Below are 17,474 nucleotides of genomic sequence, written 5' to 3' on the forward strand. Positions count from 1 at the left end.
TCAAGTAACATTATACAGACTGAGTAGGTTGCATTTCCAGATTTAGGAAAAGTATGCAACAATAATGAAAGAAAAGAGGTGATGAATTTGAGAGGGAGCAAGAGCAGCTACATGGAGGGGTACATGGGAAAGAGAAAAGGGAAGTGGGAAAATGATAATCATATTACAATTTTAAAAATCATAATGCCAGGCATGGTGGCCCACACCTTTAATCCTAACAATGTGGAGGCAGGGGCTGATGAATTGGAGTTTGAAGCCAGCTTAGTGAGTTCCAGGATAGCCAGCACTATTTAGTGAGACCCTGCCTTGAAAATAAATAATTTTTTAAAAAAGTCTCAAGTTTGCTGCCCGGCACCTACATGGTAGTACACAACGGTCTGTAACTCTAGTTCTAGGGTATCCAATGTGTTCTGCAGGCATCAAGCACACAAGTGGTACACAATACACATAAAATAATACAATAAGTAAGTCTAAAACATTTATCAAGGATCAGTAGTATGGCACTCTTCTAGCATGTGCAAAGTTCATCAATTGAATTTGTTCAGTTTAAGGAAAACTAGTTCAATCTCTAGTCATCTTATGGTAATGTAATGATAGCTGGTTAAATAAATGCCCAGCTGGATTAAAATTTTATGTGTAAAAACATGAAAAATACTAATATTATGGGAAATCAGAGGCAAATATTCAGTTAGTCTTGGAGAGAGGAAAACCTGTCAGAAGATTTGAAGACATAACTAATCATGAACTACAGGCTTGGGAAAGAACCATGGACAGTGGGGAGCACCACCATTCATGAGTCATGGCAGAAATGGGGGCTAAACAGAGTCAGGAGATAATTGATAAAACTACAAAAGAAAAAATTGACTATTCTCTGACAGGACACATGCTCAGAATGCTCTTGGTAGTGGGGCCTGAGCTCATGAAGCTCAGAGAGGCACATGCTCATGATTCCCTCTCACGGGTATCTGCGCAATCCAAGAGTAACATGGTCCCAATCTGTTACAAGCAGATGCTGATAGAAAAAAAGCAAGAAATAGGGAAATAACCTGCCAGAGACCCCCATAGAGGACCTGAACCTGTAGCAGGGTACCCAGGTGGGCCTGTACCACAAAAAGACTCTAAACGGTAGACATCCTCATGGTCAGTTCCTAGAGCAAATGTGAGAAGCCTGAGAGACAACCGACCTGAGAATATAGTTCCTGAGAATTTATAGCCCTGAGCCTAAGAGAACATCCACATAATGCCAGCTTCTTTCTCCTTGCATAATCACCTGAGTTAGGTCAGCAGGTGCCTCTTCTTCCTGTTTCAGTGGCTACAACTTGGCTACATCTGCAACTAACTAAATCCCAAGTGTCTGGGTACACCTGTAAGGTTTTTTTTTTTTTCCCTTAATTAAATCATATGAAGTGGGAAGGCCTAAAACTCAGAAATCCATGTAATATTAATCTTGGAATTTTAGTTTCTTTAAAAAACACAGAAATATTGATGGACATGTTTTAGTTTTAATCCCAGGTGTGGGGCTGCTTCAGATTGTCCACAGCAGCTGACTATGACTTGCCTAGTGCTCTAGCAGAGGCATGATTTTGCTAGCTGCAGATAGTTTTTTCAATGGTGTGATGTTTGGAATTCTGGGAACTTTTCAGAGTATATATAAATGCTAGGGCCTCAAAAGGCAGGATGGGTTGTTGATTGTTTGCTATTGGTCGCTGTTTGTTAAATAGTTGTATTCAAAGAAGAAAGAAGAAATTAGGTATCCTGACAGCAAAGATCAAACTTGCCCCGAGGAACTTGATACCCCTAATCATCAGGAAGTAGATTAACAATAACATTGCCCTCTTTTTTTTTTTTCTATCCTTTCTTCTATCTAGTGTTAAAATGTTGAAAGGGTGGGGAAAAAAGGGTGGAGAGGGGTGGAGAAAAGAGCTCACAAAATAACCAAAGACAAGCCACAGATCTGCCTTCCTCTGTCTCCTGAGTGCTGGGATTAGGGGATGCACCACCACCACCCAGCTGGGAAGACCCATTTTTAATATAAATCTTTTGTGGTGGCTAGTTCTAATCTGGCCCACACCTTCTGGTGGCAGTCTATATAAGGGATATAGAAGAAGGAATTGCCTGCTTGCACTCAATTTTGCTGGCAAGTTCATTCCTTCACTGACATCAGTATTCTGAAGACTAGTGGAGACATCCAACATCCTAGGCTGAATTCTTAGTCTCTCCGTTGGTAGACAATCATTATTGGACTAGTTGGACTACAGCCTATAAGTCCTTATGATGAATTACCTTTCTATATCTATGTATAGATTCATTTTTATCAGTTCTGTTCTCCTAGAGCACTGGTTCTCAACCTGTGAGTGGTGACCTCTTTGAGTCACCTTTCATAAGGGTCACTTAAGACCATCAGAAAACACAGATATTTATGATTCATAACAGTAGCAAAAGTTATGAAGTAGCAATGAAAATAATTATATAGTTAAGGGTCACCACAGCATGAGGAACTATATTTAAGGGGTCACAGAATTAGGAAGATTGAGAACCACTGCTCTAAAGAACACTAATTAATATACTTGGTAAAATCCTAACTACTAATTAGGGACTTCTGGGAAGAGCAAACAGGAAAAGATGACTTATATTTTCTTATTCTTTAAAATTTCACAGTATTTTATGTCAAATATTTCTTACTATATACATTATTTAGTTTATATTTTAATTATCCATATATATAATTCATGTATTTAAATCTAGGAGGACTCAGATAAATGTATAATACAAGAGATGTTAAAAATAAAAAATGAGGCCAGGTGGTGGTGGTGCACATGCCTTTAATCCCTACACTTAAGAAGTAGAAGGAGGTGGATCTCTGAGTTTGAGATTAGCCTGGTCCACAGAGTGAGTTCCATGATAGCCAGGGCTGTACAGAGAAACCCTGTCTCAAAAAACAGAAATATAAAAATATTTAAAATGAAGAAAAGAATAGTATTTTATGAATATACCTGTTTAATGGACTGTATGAAAAGACAGGTGATTCTCCAACTTGAATAAGAGTTTTTGCATCTTTCTGTACTTGAAGAATTCTCTATGAGAAATTAACAAATCTGTGTGTATATTTATGTTTGTATTGGTGTGTGCATGTGAAGACCAGAAATCAACCTTGGGTGGCATTCTTCAGGAGCCACCTACTTTGTTTTTTGAAATGGGGTCTCTTATTGGCCCCAAACTCACTAAATAGGCTAAGCCAGCTGCCCATCAAGCCCAAGAGATCTTTCTGCCCTCACCTCTCCAACACTGGAACTACAAGCATATACTACTACACCCAGCATTTTTTTTTCCATTACACCCAGCATTTTTATCTGGGTGTTAGGTGACTGAACTCAGACCCTCATGCTTGTGCTGCAAGTACATTATCTAGTTCAGCAAGTCTCCTTTACACCAAAAATATAGTAAAGCCATTTAGAAAGCTATCTGGCTGGGAGTGGTGCACACCTGTAATCCTAGCACTCAGGTGGCTATATCTAGGCTACAAAGCAAGGCCTTATTTTTAAAAATTACCCCCAAAATTGTTACTATAAATGCAAGGGCATTTATAACTTTCCATTAAAAATGATCAATAGAGACAGATGGTGGTGGTGCACACCTTTAGTCCCAGCACTTGGGAGGCAAAGGCAGACATATTTCTCTGTGAGTTAGAGGCCAGCCTGGTCTACACAGCAAGTTGGAGGCCAGCCAGGGCTACACAGAAAAACTCTATCTCTAAAAGACAGAATAAAACCCCTCAAACCCAACCTTTAGTAATTATGAGATGGAGATGGTTTTTGCAGATAGCACTTTGGTTGGAGCCACCTTCCCAAGACAAATCCTTCTGCCCTCCTCACCAGAGTGTCTGAGTTTCTGGTAGAAAACAGCTATTCTGTTCTCAGAGCACATAGTTGATGCTTCAATACCAGAGAAATAAACACAGAGTAAAGCACAATTAGCACCATAAGGTTCTCTTCTGGGAACAGAATGTGCAGACACAAAAGTACATTAGGCATGGAAATGGGCAAGAACTTACTGGATGCTTGGCTGAAAGTCTCCCTGTCACAGTTCCAGTCTGATTCCATGTAGAAGAGATGGAGCCCTTGATCAATTAAGAAGAATCAGTTTAAACCTATGCAATATGGTGTGAGAAAGAATACACAGGCCCTTTACCTACAACCCTCCCTGTTCCTCTTGAAAGTTACTAAACAGCCTTGGGATCGGGGACAGCTGAAGGATGTTCCCTCTAACCCAAGCAGCAGTAGGACAAGTAGAACCATGTCAGTTATTAACTCTACATGTGGGTCAAGGGGGCTTTAGAGACAGCACAAACTCAAGTGAGATCATGACACATGTTCTGTTGCTTGTGTGCAGTCTTTTAAGTCACAGACACCTCTGACTGTAGCTTTCTCGTGGGCAAATTAATGTCTGGGATGGATATAATTGGTTGCCTTGACTATATCTGCAATTAACTAAAACCCAATTGGCTGGGTACACCTATGAGGGACTTTTTTTTTCTTAATTAAATAATTTGAAGTGAGAAAACCTCCTTTTAATCCCAGTCTTATGTGGTGGGAAGATAGACCTTTAATCCAGATCTTTGGAGGAGAGAAAATCTACTTGGCCACACACCTTCTGGTGGCAGCCTATATAAAGAACACAAAAGGGAGGAAACTTACACTTACCAGCCTGTTTACACTCACTAGCAAGTCCATTCTGTCACTGGCTTTAGAGCCTACTTCTTTGGATTCTAATATATATTTTAGACCAACTGAGACACCCAGCCTTATGGACTGAAAACTATTGGATTCTTGAACTTTTTATTGTTAGATAATAATTGTTGGACTAGCTGGATCATAGCTCATAAATCACCCCCATATAACCTGTCTGTGTGTCTGTGTATGTATCTATGTTTGTGTGTATATATGTGTATGTGTGTATATGTATATGTGTGTATGTATGTATGTATATTCATCCTATCAGTTCTGTTTCTCTAGAGAACTCTGACTAATATATTACCTCACATGGCTCCAGAAAAATGCAGGACAGTAGATGTGAAAGCAAGGATAGCTGCCTCATATGGAGGATCTGATGGCACAAAACCAACTGCACAGAGCTGGAGAGACAGCTCAACTATTAAAAGCTAGGCTCACAACCCAAACCAACCTGCACTGTGTGGAGATTTAATAACACAAACACAGTCCATAGTTCCAAGAACAAGTTCCTCCTTTACTGTAAAAGTGGTATGTGTATCTAAATTCAAAATAAACCTTATTACTAATCCAAATTTCTTTTTTTGTTAAGCCTTAGTTACCTTTTTCATATAAGCTAGTAATCCATCTATAAAAGTTGACTTGATCTTGTGAACCTACATCATAAAGATAAGAATAGTTATATTCTTAAACTTGTTTAAGCATTCAAGGAGACCAACTCCATAGCAGTGGTTCACTTAGGGATGGTCATGTGGTGTAGAATTCACCTTGGACAACCTCAAGTGGTGCCAGGATTGAATAACACAGATTGGCAAAGAAAGATGCCAGTTTGTCATTCTGCAGTATTTCTAGGCTACAGAAATGCTACAAAATTGCACTGTAACTTTAATCTTTTTTAAATCATATTTTTAATGATGGTTCTTAAACATTTTAATCTTCTTTGTAGCTCACTGCCCACCAGAGGTAGTGGAAAAGAAAGGATATTGAGTAAGTGGACCTCTTTAGAACGGTTCTTTGGAACAATTCCTATCTGTGTTGTCTGGAAATTAGCAGTTCAGTTCACAGGTTAGCAATAACAGCTGGATCTACTTGCAAACACTTCACAGACATACCAGCAGTCCAATTGGGTAGAGCCAGGACAGCAAACATGAATCAGCAGTGGTGGCACAGCAGTGGGGACCAGCAGGAACACCAGAAGTTCTCCATTGTGTCTCTCTCAATGGAGTGAAGTTCAACAAAGAGGTGAAACCAACAAGCATTGCACAACTAGCTCTGTAAGCAAGCCTAGCTCAGCCTCTGTCACTGCCCATCGAGTCCTATTTATATCCATGTGTCCTCTGTGGGTCTTGCCTCAGCACAAGTCTGACTTGGCAAAACTCCATGTGTGTTTGTCTCAGCTGAAATCACTCTGCCAATCAGCCCAAGTCCTCACAAGTGGCAAAAAAGCCTGGGCACACCACCAGAAGTTTTTTGGTGCATTTCTTTCTATGGAGCCCCAACAAATAGAGCTCAACTACACAATGTAAGGCAGGCCAATACATGTGTGTTGTTAGTGAAGGATCCTTCCTTCATCATGTGTCCTTTCATGTGTTTGCTTTAGCAGAACATCCTTTCAACCGTATCTGCTTCAGCTAAATGTTCATTCACCAGTCTGCCTTAGTCTTTTGCCTGTGTCCACTTCAGAAAAATACTCCTTCACGTGTTTTCCCCAACCAAACACCATGCAGCTCAACTGACTTTCTAGAGAACCCTTAAGTTTCTACTTCACTGCACAGATCTTCAATACTCTCCTCAGTGTCCCCAGCAGTGGGCCTTTCTAGTTCTTTCCCTAGCCTTATATCATTTCAGGAAGATCACTAGGTTGGTATCAATGCATTTCTCTAGGCTCATTAGACAAGAGCAGTGTTGTTTGGTTTGTAAATGTGGTTAATGGGAACATGAAATAAAGGGCAGGTATATGAATCGAGAAAACATGATTAGCTAAGAGAGGAAAGGGGGCATGCCACTAAACCCCTAGTAAATATCGCTGTCTTGGAGCCTGGGAACTAGGGGAATGACAAGATTGTCGTGAGAAATAGTAGACGTCTCATTTTCACTTGAAGAAACTGGGTACAGGCCATCAATTTCCTTCCTCATATGACTCCATGGGTTCCAGTGTTAGACAGAGTAGACTTGGACTTGAGTAAGATGACATCCAGTGATGAAGAAGTAGGGCTGACAAGGGCACAGTAAATAATAGCACTATTGTTCAGTTTGTAATTGTGATTACTGGATTACAGAAAACATGAAAAAAAGGACAAGTATGTGTCAGGACAGAAAAGACATGATAAAGTTGGTTGAGAACATATTATCTCCTTAGAATTCTGTTGAAGCATGTCAACAAATACGACATTGTGAATAGACAGGTTAGATAGTTCTCCTTCATCACAAACCATTTATACACACACACACACACACACACACACACACACAGAGGCGAGGGGGAGAGAGAGGGGGGAAGGGAATCAACTTACCTGTCTATATTCCAAAATTAACTTGGGTAATGGGTGAAGGTCTTGTAGAGAATTTAACTAAAAATGAAAATATGTATTACCAATATAATTTCTTCATTTCAACATTCCAAATGTTTACTTCCAATTGGAGGGTGTGCTTGTAATAAATGATATAATTTAACATATTTTCCAAAATGAAGATTCGTAACAAAGTATCTTACTCCCATATCAAGTTTCTTAATCCCAACCCTTATAAAATCATTCTGACATCTAGTCAGGAGTTAAAATTACTTCATATAAGCTGAGAAATAAGAGTCTTCTTCAGACCTTAAATTACCAAAATCTAATTCTCACATAAAGGAATAAATCAAGTGTCCCCAAATATAAAATCCATGCTACAGCAGCACCCAACATTTGACTGGGTGAAACTTCAGGGAGCTGGCATAAGCTTTGAAATCCTAAAGCCACAGTATTGAACACACAGTACTACTGATCCCAATCTGTAAATATGAAGTTCAAAAGAGGAAAAAGCAGCCAGCAGTCATAGAGCTCAAGGTCTGAAAAAGGCGCAGGACCTACTAGGGAACTGGGATATGTATTCTCTGCCATGAGAGCAGGTGCACTGTGTGGTCACAGGAGGTGGTTCTATGTGCCTGTGCCTGTGCCTGTGAGTGCTCAGCGTTACTAAAGATGGTCTAACAGAACAGACTGCAAAGATCAGTCACATCTGAAATCATCTTTGACCTTCCAGCCTTACTCACAGCAAATCTTATGGTTTCTCCTTACAAAATATGTCAAAATCTGCCTTTTTCCTCCAGTCCTTTGTCCTGTCATTTACTTTCTCTCCTGGCCTCACAGGCAAATGCACTCATATGCCTAGACACACAAATATGTGCACACATAAAATACACACATAGGTACTCTCACACACACATGCACATACACACATATACATGCTCTCTCTCTCTCTCTCTCTCTCTCTCACACACACACACACACACACACACACACACACACACACACACACACACACACTTAAAAGCACTAAATTATCCTTCTCCAGAAGTATAATCAGCCAGACATTCCTGGAGGGCAGCTACCTGCTCATCTCCTGATATACAGCCAGGAGCATAACTCTGAGTGAGAGCACCTTGTCTAAATGGTCTGCTGCCAGCACAGAAGGCAGCTTATACCTGGTGGAGATACATGGACATGTCAGAAAGACAAGGAAGCTAGACCATGGCTTACCATGGCTTCTGATGTGGACAGCTGGTTCTGCAGCCCAGTTCTGGGAAGATGTTTCCTCTGACTCAACAAGTGCAGCTTCAACTTGCCAAAGAGGATCTTTAACAAAAGCAATGCATGTAAAAAAGATCCAGATTTGAAAAAAAAAAATGAACATAACCATCACAGCTATAGAAACTACTCTGAAGATACACACACCTGAATAGATAGTAACAGGGTTAGCTCCTCATTTATAAAGACTTTGATTTAATGTATCTCATAATGTTCATCACTTGTGAGAACATGAATACTTTAAATCATTTGCAGACAGTATTATATATTCAGAATAAACCATCTTTTAAATTCTTGAGTAATGTTATGGAGCGAAAGAGCCAACAAGCAGCTGAAAGAGTCAGATGCAGATATTTACACCCAAACAATGGACAGAAACAGCTGACCCCTGTTGTTGAATTAGGGAAGGCTGAAAGAAGCTGAGGAGAAGGGCAATCCTGTAGGAGGACCAGCAGTCTCAATTAACCTGGACCCCAGAGATCTCTCAGATACTGGAACACCAACCAGGCAGCATACATCAGCTGATATGAGGCCCCCAACACATATACATAGAGGACTTTGGGGTCTGTGTTCATTCAGAGATGATGCACCTAACCCTCAAGAGACTGGAGGCCCCAGGGAGTTTAGAGGTCAGGTTGGATGGGGAATGAGGACATCCATATGGAGATAGGTGGGTGGGGAGGAGGTATGGGATGTGGAACAGTTGGAGGGTGGATCAGAGTGGGAGGGTGGATAAAATGTGGAGTGTAATAAAAATAAATAAATTAATTAAAAATTCTTGAGTAAAACACTTAATTTTTGAAAGGATAAAATTTAACATTACCAACCAGGTATAGTGGTCCATGGCTGTAATCTCAGTACTTGGGAAGGTGAGATGGGAGGACTGTCATGGGTTGGAGTGAGCATATACATAGGGAGTTCTAGGCAAGTCTGGGCTACAGAATGAGACACTGTCTCAAAATAAATAAAAAAATGAAATTGAGCCTTACCTCACGAAGTTGATTATTACTCATTATAAGAAACTGTTCTCCTGCAACAAAATGGGCTTCTTGCTCCAATTCCTTGAGGCGAGCCTGAAAAATTGAAACATCATTCACAGACTTTATGATATAAAATAATTTAAACTTCTCATCAAGCAACTCTCAACAAAAGCCTTTAATGGAATAAAAAGACACCTATAATTTACCAAAATGAACATTTAAAAGCATACATATTGACTTGTGATGGCTAAAACTTAAGCAAAAATAAAAGTACTTCAAAATGAGAGCATCACTATTAGAACTAGAAAAAGGATCCATTATTATGAGAAATAAGACAGAGAAAGCAAAGGTATGGGTTACAGCTTACAACCACAATAGATCAAGATGTCCTCTAAGTCAGTAGAGGACATATAAAAGACTTAAATGAAGGGCTGACTATGGGTAAAAGACACAAGCCTGATAACCTGAGTTGCATCCCTGGGACTCACATGGTGGAAGGAAAACTGAATCCCTGAACCTCTACACACACTTACACACACACACACACACACACACACACACACACACATACACACACACACACACACACACACTAAACATTTTAGAGACTTGATGATTGTTTTCAAAGAGAAACCAATAGCCAATGATGATAGAAAACAACTTACTTCATCAGTAGTAAGGAAAACAAACCAAACTGATACATGGTTTATGATAGTTGCAACCTATAGACAGCCAGATGCCTCTTGCCTGGGATAGACATCACCCTGGCAGAGCATAGTAGCACTGAGCAAAATACATCTATAACATCAAGGCTAAGATGCAGACAATTGAGAGGCTGTATACAAACTATTGATTTACTCACAGTTCAACAATAAGCCAAACTATATTGTTTAGACAATGAAATAGAGAACATGTGAAGAATAACAAGAATGAAATCCCTTCTAAGACGGGGTAGTAGTACTTTGGGTAACATAATACACTTCTGCCAGGAAAAGCACATAAGGCTCTAGATATCCCATGGTACCGGGCGGTGGTGGCACGTGCCTTCAATTCCAGCACTTGGGAGGCAGAGACAGGCAGATTTCTGAGTTCGAGGCCAGCCTGGTCTACAAAGTGAGTTCCAGGACAGCCAGGGCTGTACAGAGAAACCCTGTCTAGAAAAACTAAAACAAAAAGAAAAAGAAAAAAATGAAATAAAAAAAAAAGATATCCCATGGTTTAACCTGGATGATAGATACCAGAGTTATCTTTTGGGTTGTTTAGATGGAATTAAAAAATAATTTTCATACATCTTTATGTACCTTTCCATCATTTCATTCTTTAGGAAATGTACCACAGTTCCTTGGATGAACTGTAGGGAGCAAATGTCCTTACAAGAAAAATAATCTAACTTGGTGGTCCACTGATGAACTGCCCCTAACACACACTAGGTCAATGCTTGTCCTCCCTACATGAGTGCATGTCAGTCACTACTATATTGCTGTAAAGAGCATGACCAAGGCAATACTTATAAAAGGAAGTATTTAATTGGATTTTTCAAGGCAGGACTTCTCTGTGTAGTCCTGACTGTCCTAGAACTCACTCTGTAAACCAGGCTGGCCTCAAACTCAGAACTTCACCTGCCTCTGCCTCCAGAGTTCTGGGACTAAAGGCTATGCTACCATCACCTGACTGAGAGTTCTACTCTTGATCCACAGGTCAAACAGAGAGGGGGATGTCGAGAGGGGGTGGTGGTGGAGATGGAGACAGAGACAGACAGACACTGGGCTTGGCATGGGCTTTTGAAACCTCAAAGCCTACACCCCTAGTGCCACACTTCCTCCAACAAGACCATACCTCCAAATTCTTCTAATCTTTTAAAATAGTGCTACTCTCTAGTGACTAAGCATTTGAATATATAAGCCTACAGAGACCATTCTTATTCAAACAATAATGTTCCAGTCCCTGGGCCTCAAACATAGGCTTGTAGCCATAAAATAATGCAAAAATGCATTCAGACCAATTTCAAAAGTCCCCATAGTCTATCATAGTCTCAACATGCTTAACAATCCAAAATTCAAAGTCTCTGAAATTCATGGCAATTTCTTAATTGTAACCCCCTGTAAAACCAAAATAAAAAAGCAGATCACATACAACATTCAATGTCACAGAATATACATACCACTCCAAAAGGGAAGAAAAGAAGCATAAGTGCGGAAATACTGGACAAGAGCAATACTGAAAACCAGCAGGGCAAACTCCAAACTCTGCATCTCCATGTCTGATGCCAAAGTGTTCGTTAGAGCTCCAATTCCTTTTAGCTTTGTTGACTACAACCCAGTTTTCTCTCTCTCTTGGACTAGTTCCACATTCAGTGATATCCCACGACTCAGTCATCTCCAACATCTTGATATCTCCAACACAATCCAGGATTTACCTTCATAGCTTCAAAAAACGGCATCTCTGAGCCTCCATGAATTGACACCTCTGACACACAGCTAGCCTCAGTGGAGAGATATTCCACAACTGCTTCTTGTATCCTTGACTCTAAGGCCAGAAGAAACAAATAGCTGTGGCCAAAGCTGACAACTTCTGCTGCTTGCTGGGTCTGGAACTTGGCCTCCATGTTCAATTACATTTGCATCAGCTTTCTATTGTTGATGGCTTCCTTTATGGCTTAAGCTTTTCTTTAGTTCCTTTTTATAAATTGGAAGCTTAGCTGGATGGGGTCTTTTCCTGAGGTTACCACTCCCTTTATTTCATTTAGCATCAGGCTTTTCTTTAAGTTCTTGTTTGTTTATTTGTTGAAGACAGGATTTCTCTGTGTAGTCCTGGCTGTTCTGGAACTCACTCTATAGATCAGGCTGGTCTCAAACTCAGTGATCTGCCTGCCTCTGCCTCCCATGTGCTGGGATTCACCTTTAAGCTCAACTCCTTGAGCTCAGGACCTGGCTCTAACATCACCTTTTCTGGTGCTTTTTTTCTCCTTACACTGTATATTTTATATTTGTCTTTGTCCAGCTTGCTCCTTTTCAGTATAGATCTACATAAGATTGATTACTAATAACCACAGGATATAGTGTCAATACTGGCCTTTCTTGAAATCTCTTCTGCTAATACCATTAATCCAAAATTCTTCAATTTAGCCTCAGACAGGTTTTTAGGACAAGAGCAAAAAGCAGCCACATTCTTTGCCAAATTATCACAAGAATGACTTCTAAGCTAGTTGCTAATATTCTTTGCTCTGAAACCTCTTGAGCTCAGCCATTATAATTTACATTGCTCTCAGCATTACTATATCCCATGTTCCTAATAGAATGGCCCATTAAATTCTGCTTAAAGCATTCAATCACTTTTCTCATCCATTGTCCCAAAGTCTTCCACATTCCTCCAAACAAACAGCATGGTCAGGTCTGTCACAGAAATACCCCAGTCCCTGGTACCAACTTCTGTCTTAGTCACTGTTCAATTGCTGTGAAGAGACACTAACCAAGGCAACTCTTATCAAAGAAAGATATTTAATTGGAGGCTTGCTTCCAATTTCAGAGGTTAGTCCATTATTATCACAGCGAGGAGCATGGTGACCTGTAGGTAAGGTACACATGGTGCTGAGAATTCTATATCTTGATCCAAAGGCCGAGAGAGAGAGATTGGGATTAGCATGGGTTCTTGAAACCTCAAAGCCTACCCTCCATGACACACTTCCCCCAACAAAGTCACATCTCTAATCCTTCTAATTCTTTCAAATAGTGCCACTTCCTGGTAACTAAGCATTCAAATATGTAAGCCTATTGGGGCTATTCTTATTCAAACCATTCAGTGCAGTAGATGTCAGTGAGGTATAAAGTCTTCAAGTTATGATCTTCCCCTCTAGGAGTACAGGAGAAGGAAGAACAGTACCAATACCACACTAGGACCAATAGTGAAGGAAAGAAAATCAGAATCTACAAGAGCAATGACAAGTACAGACTCTGAAATGATAGCTTACCCCGAGGAGTGCCGATGTCCTCTCCATTTCTTCTTTGTCAACTGGAATCTTATGGTTTTCCATCACTGTGAAATCAAAGTCAAAAGCAGATCATGTTTTCATTGTATTAATCAATCCTTTTCAGAAGACTAAAGAGCCCCACTCTTTGATGACCTAATGATAACAATGTTCATTTACTCAGGTCTCACTGAAGTCAACCTCTGTTCTGTGAGGAAACAGAAGCATCAAAATAATTGGACTGCTGGGGATACAATCTAGTAACAGAACACTTGCCCAATATAAGCCAGGTCCTGGGCTCAGTTCCCAGGTATGAAGGATGTGGGACTATATTGGCCCCAGTCTGGCTCTTTGCATACTCTGGATGGAGAGTCACTCCTGGCTTTGCAGCAGGACCTGGTCAGAGGCAGATGGGCAAAAGTCTCGGAGGATGCTTAAATGGAGGGTCTTAAGTACTAGAGGAGAAAAGCACAGAACTATAGGATTAGCCTTAAGTTAAGATAACACAGGTTGGTAAATGCCAATGAGACCTCCTTCTGGCTAGACAGAACAGGGAGGATCTTTATAGCTGAATGCCAGATGTTCAAGTCCTTCGAGACCAGGAAATGATGCCCCCCAAACTCTCTTGTTGCAGAAGAGAAAACCATGTACTAGCAACTTCTTTGGATGAACTACAGTACCCACTCTATTATAGGGTAAACAGAAAATTCATTCCTGAACAATTTAAAGATGCTCCAAAAGGATGACTATGCTTTGCTTTTATGGAAACTCACCTGCCAAAATTGGTATCAATGGAAGCTCCAAAGTGCAAAATAGCTGCCATAAGCCATAAGCCTGCTTTACAGGAAGAGATAATATAAATATAGATTTGAGTTGTTGTTATTTACGTTTTGTTGAAAAGCAACTTGACTTTTTTGTGTTATGATTAAAGCTACCTCAGTCTGAAGTAGCTTCTCATCATAGCTTCATTCTTTTTAGATAAAATTCTTATTTCCATCACAGAGATTATTTCTTTACTATCTGAATATCTGGTAGATATATTCCAAAATTTCACAAGGCCTTTGCTTTCTCACTTTCAGGAGTATTTGTATGATTTGAGTCTTCCATTTTAACCTCAGAATGGCTCACTGAATTTCAATCATTTTATTTAGTTTTCAATCTTGCATTATTGGCCCTTCAGACTAGTCAGGAGTGTTGGAATCTTTTATGTTAGACCACCTGTTTTAAGAGCATGGAATCCTTCCTCTTTTACGCATATTACCTTCCATTTTGTTTGTTTATTTATAGGTCCTTATTTATACACAGGGTGTCATGTATCCCAGTCTAGCCTCAAACGCTCCATAGATGAGCCTGCTTTTGAACTTCTTCCTACTCTCACTCTCTAAGTGCTGGGATTATAGGGTGTCCATCACACCAGATTTTCTATGATGTTTACTGTAGTATTTCCTGCTGTTGCCTAAGAATGCTGGGCCTCATCTTCTAGTTCTCCTCAATTTCTCTGTCTGTACCTGCACTCTAAGGTAGACTGATCCTCTCTAGGACACATCAAATGAGCTCTTCCTCAACCCTTAGACAGTTTTCCTGTTTGAGAAGTTCCTAAGGGCAGGAGAGGAGAGAAGCAGCTTGACTTAGAGCCAGGGATGGAAAAGCCTCCAGCTATATAGCCTGTCCTAGGAAGCTTCTCATCTTTCCCGTCTCCTTCACCTTTGCCTCAGAACATGGTCTTTCCTTCAGTTTTCCTCAGTTGTCTCTTCACTGGCTACAGCATCCCAATAAGAATCTAACTGAAACAAGTTGGGTCCATTCTACTACTAACTAAAATAACTCTTAGCATCAGAAACACTCTATTTAAATGTGACGTTTTGAAACAATTGCTTTCAATACACAGAACATATTTTAAAACTGCAGGAATTATCATTTTAGTCTTTCCTTTTCTAAATGAGGCACAGGTTAACTTGGCCTTAGGTCAAGCATTCACTTCATGTGAGTGTGGGTAACAAACAAAAACACAGGTCTTACACAGCTAGAAAGTACAGTATTAAAAAATGACTTGCCTTCAACTTAGAACAAAGATCCATTGTAAGGTCGTAGAGTATCTTCAGATTCATAAATACATTCTGACTCTTTAAAAATGAATACATTAAAATTAGATGAACTTAGAAAAATTCTCATCACAGTCTGGGAACTGATATCACTTACAAAAATGTTTCTAGTGACATGGGAAGATGCTCCTCATGTACTGCAAAGTTGTCCCATGGCCTCATCTGGCCAACAACCATGATTGGAACTGCATTTAAAACTCTCATATTCTCATGATGCAAAGACATGGGGGCTCAGAAATAAAGAGTGGAAGCTCTAGATCGGACTTACCAGCATCACTAAGCATCTATGCCAACTTGCATTAAAAGAACATACTCCCTAGTGCTGATTTTCATTCCATGCAGGCCATCTTATTCCTCAATAATATGTGGGAATAATAATAATGATAATAGTAAAAAACAACTAGGCTTAAAGTCATAAATCCAAACTGAACCATCAAATATACCTTGGCTAAGATGAGGAGCAGTAGCATGCGCACATCTAGTACCCCCTATGTAAACTGGGACTGATTATACTGAGGGGACAATTTCTTGCAGTCATGTTTCAGCTTGTTTGGGGACTCTTTGCCATATTGAGTAGGATTATAATGACCTGTGAGGGCAGAGGGATACTTTCCAAGTGCTAAAATGGAATCTTGGCTCCTACATAACCACTCCCCAGGCTGTCAGGACCAGATCTCCATTCCTGTAAGAAGTTCTTCTCTGATTCTGAAATATATTTCATGACCTTCTGGTATACCTTTCAGTGTTTCTGGTATTTACAGTCTATCTATCTATCTATATATCTATCTATATATCTATCTATCTATCTATCTATCTATCTATCTATCTATCTATCTATCTATGGGACACAGACCCTTACTCTACACATGGTAGTTATGAGGATGAAGGGCAGGATGTGCAGGTTCTCACAACTGAATGTTCATCTGTAGTGTTCCACCATGTGGCTGAGAAGGGGGATCATGGTTGTGACTGCACTGCTCGCTAACATATCTCCTTCAGGAGAGGTAGCTTTTGAAGACCAGGGGTATCCACAGCACAAGAGGGCTTGAAGAAACTCACCTTGTCTTCTCTACCTAGACTGAGGTGGCTGTCCCCAAAAGTCAGTCAACAAGAACATGTCACTAGTGCTAAAGATTTACAAAAGGACAGTCCTCTGCTCACAGAGGAGGTGCTACTGACACTAGAGAATCCATAAAAGTATACTATAATGAGACATGCCTGGAAATCTCTCATCTTTATTCATTGACCTCTACCAGAAACACCTCAGCAATAAAGGATTTGGATAGGACAATGACATGAAAATGGGTGCTGGCTATATTCTGGTTACTATTAGATTGTTTATGAAGTGGGAAAAGTTAGGGCTATATTAAGGTAGACAGAACCTTATCTTAAACATCTTACCAAAGTATTTCTTGAGGCTTCTCTGAATGTGCTGCTTGGTTTGACTGTGATGGACTTTTCTAGGTGTTTTGCTACTAAATCTTCAAATGAAGGTGCAGTGTCACTGGGGTCTATGAGCCATGCAGCAACTCTGGGATCTAGTCCTACAAAATCAGCAACTGCAAAGGAAAAGGTCACTTAGCATTCATTCAAGTTACAGGCAATTGTTTCCCATCTTTACACTAAGCAGAGAGTTTTCCAAATATGAAACACAAATGACTGAGAAACATTTAAAGAAATGTGCAACATCCTTAGCCATTAGGGAAATGTAAATTAAAACTACTCTGAGATTCCATCTTACCCCAGTCAGCATGTCCAACATCAATAAAACAATTGACAATGCTGACAAGAATTCTGGCAAATGAGAACATTTATTCATTGCTGTGGGAGTAAATTCAGCCAGTGTGGAAATAAGTGTGGAGGTTCCTCCGGAAGCTGGGAATAGATCTACCTCAAGATCCAGCTATGCCACT

General features: G+C 40.0%; 1 protein-coding gene across 3 annotated transcripts in view; it reads right to left on the reverse strand.

Moving 5' to 3' along the window:
* The window catches only part of Poln (DNA polymerase N), a 162,348-nt gene that overhangs the window by 92,668 nt on the left and 52,206 nt on the right, over window positions 1-17,474 (reverse strand). For 2 of the 3 annotated variants that reach the window (NM_181857.4, NM_001289804.1), the window contains 9 exons: window positions 16,963-17,120; window positions 15,514-15,582; window positions 14,233-14,293; window positions 13,463-13,527; window positions 9,505-9,588; window positions 8,468-8,563; window positions 7,241-7,297; window positions 5,330-5,383; window positions 4,052-4,117 (listed from right to left, as the gene is read on the reverse strand). In NM_181857.4, the coding sequence (NP_862905.1) occupies window positions 4,052-4,117; window positions 5,330-5,383; window positions 7,241-7,297; window positions 8,468-8,563; window positions 9,505-9,588; window positions 13,463-13,527; window positions 14,233-14,293; window positions 15,514-15,582; window positions 16,963-17,120 (710 nt within the window). The remainder of the gene's footprint in view (window positions 1-4,051; window positions 4,118-5,329; window positions 5,384-7,240; window positions 7,298-8,467; window positions 8,564-9,504; window positions 9,589-13,462; window positions 13,528-14,232; window positions 14,294-15,513; window positions 15,583-16,962; window positions 17,121-17,474) is intronic. The other variant, NM_001289803.1, reaches the window with a different exon arrangement.

Source organism: Mus musculus, chromosome 5 (genome assembly GCF_000001635.26).
Source record: "Mus musculus strain C57BL/6J chromosome 5, GRCm38.p6 C57BL/6J".
Classification (NCBI taxonomy): Eukaryota; Metazoa; Chordata; class Mammalia; order Rodentia; family Muridae; genus Mus; species Mus musculus.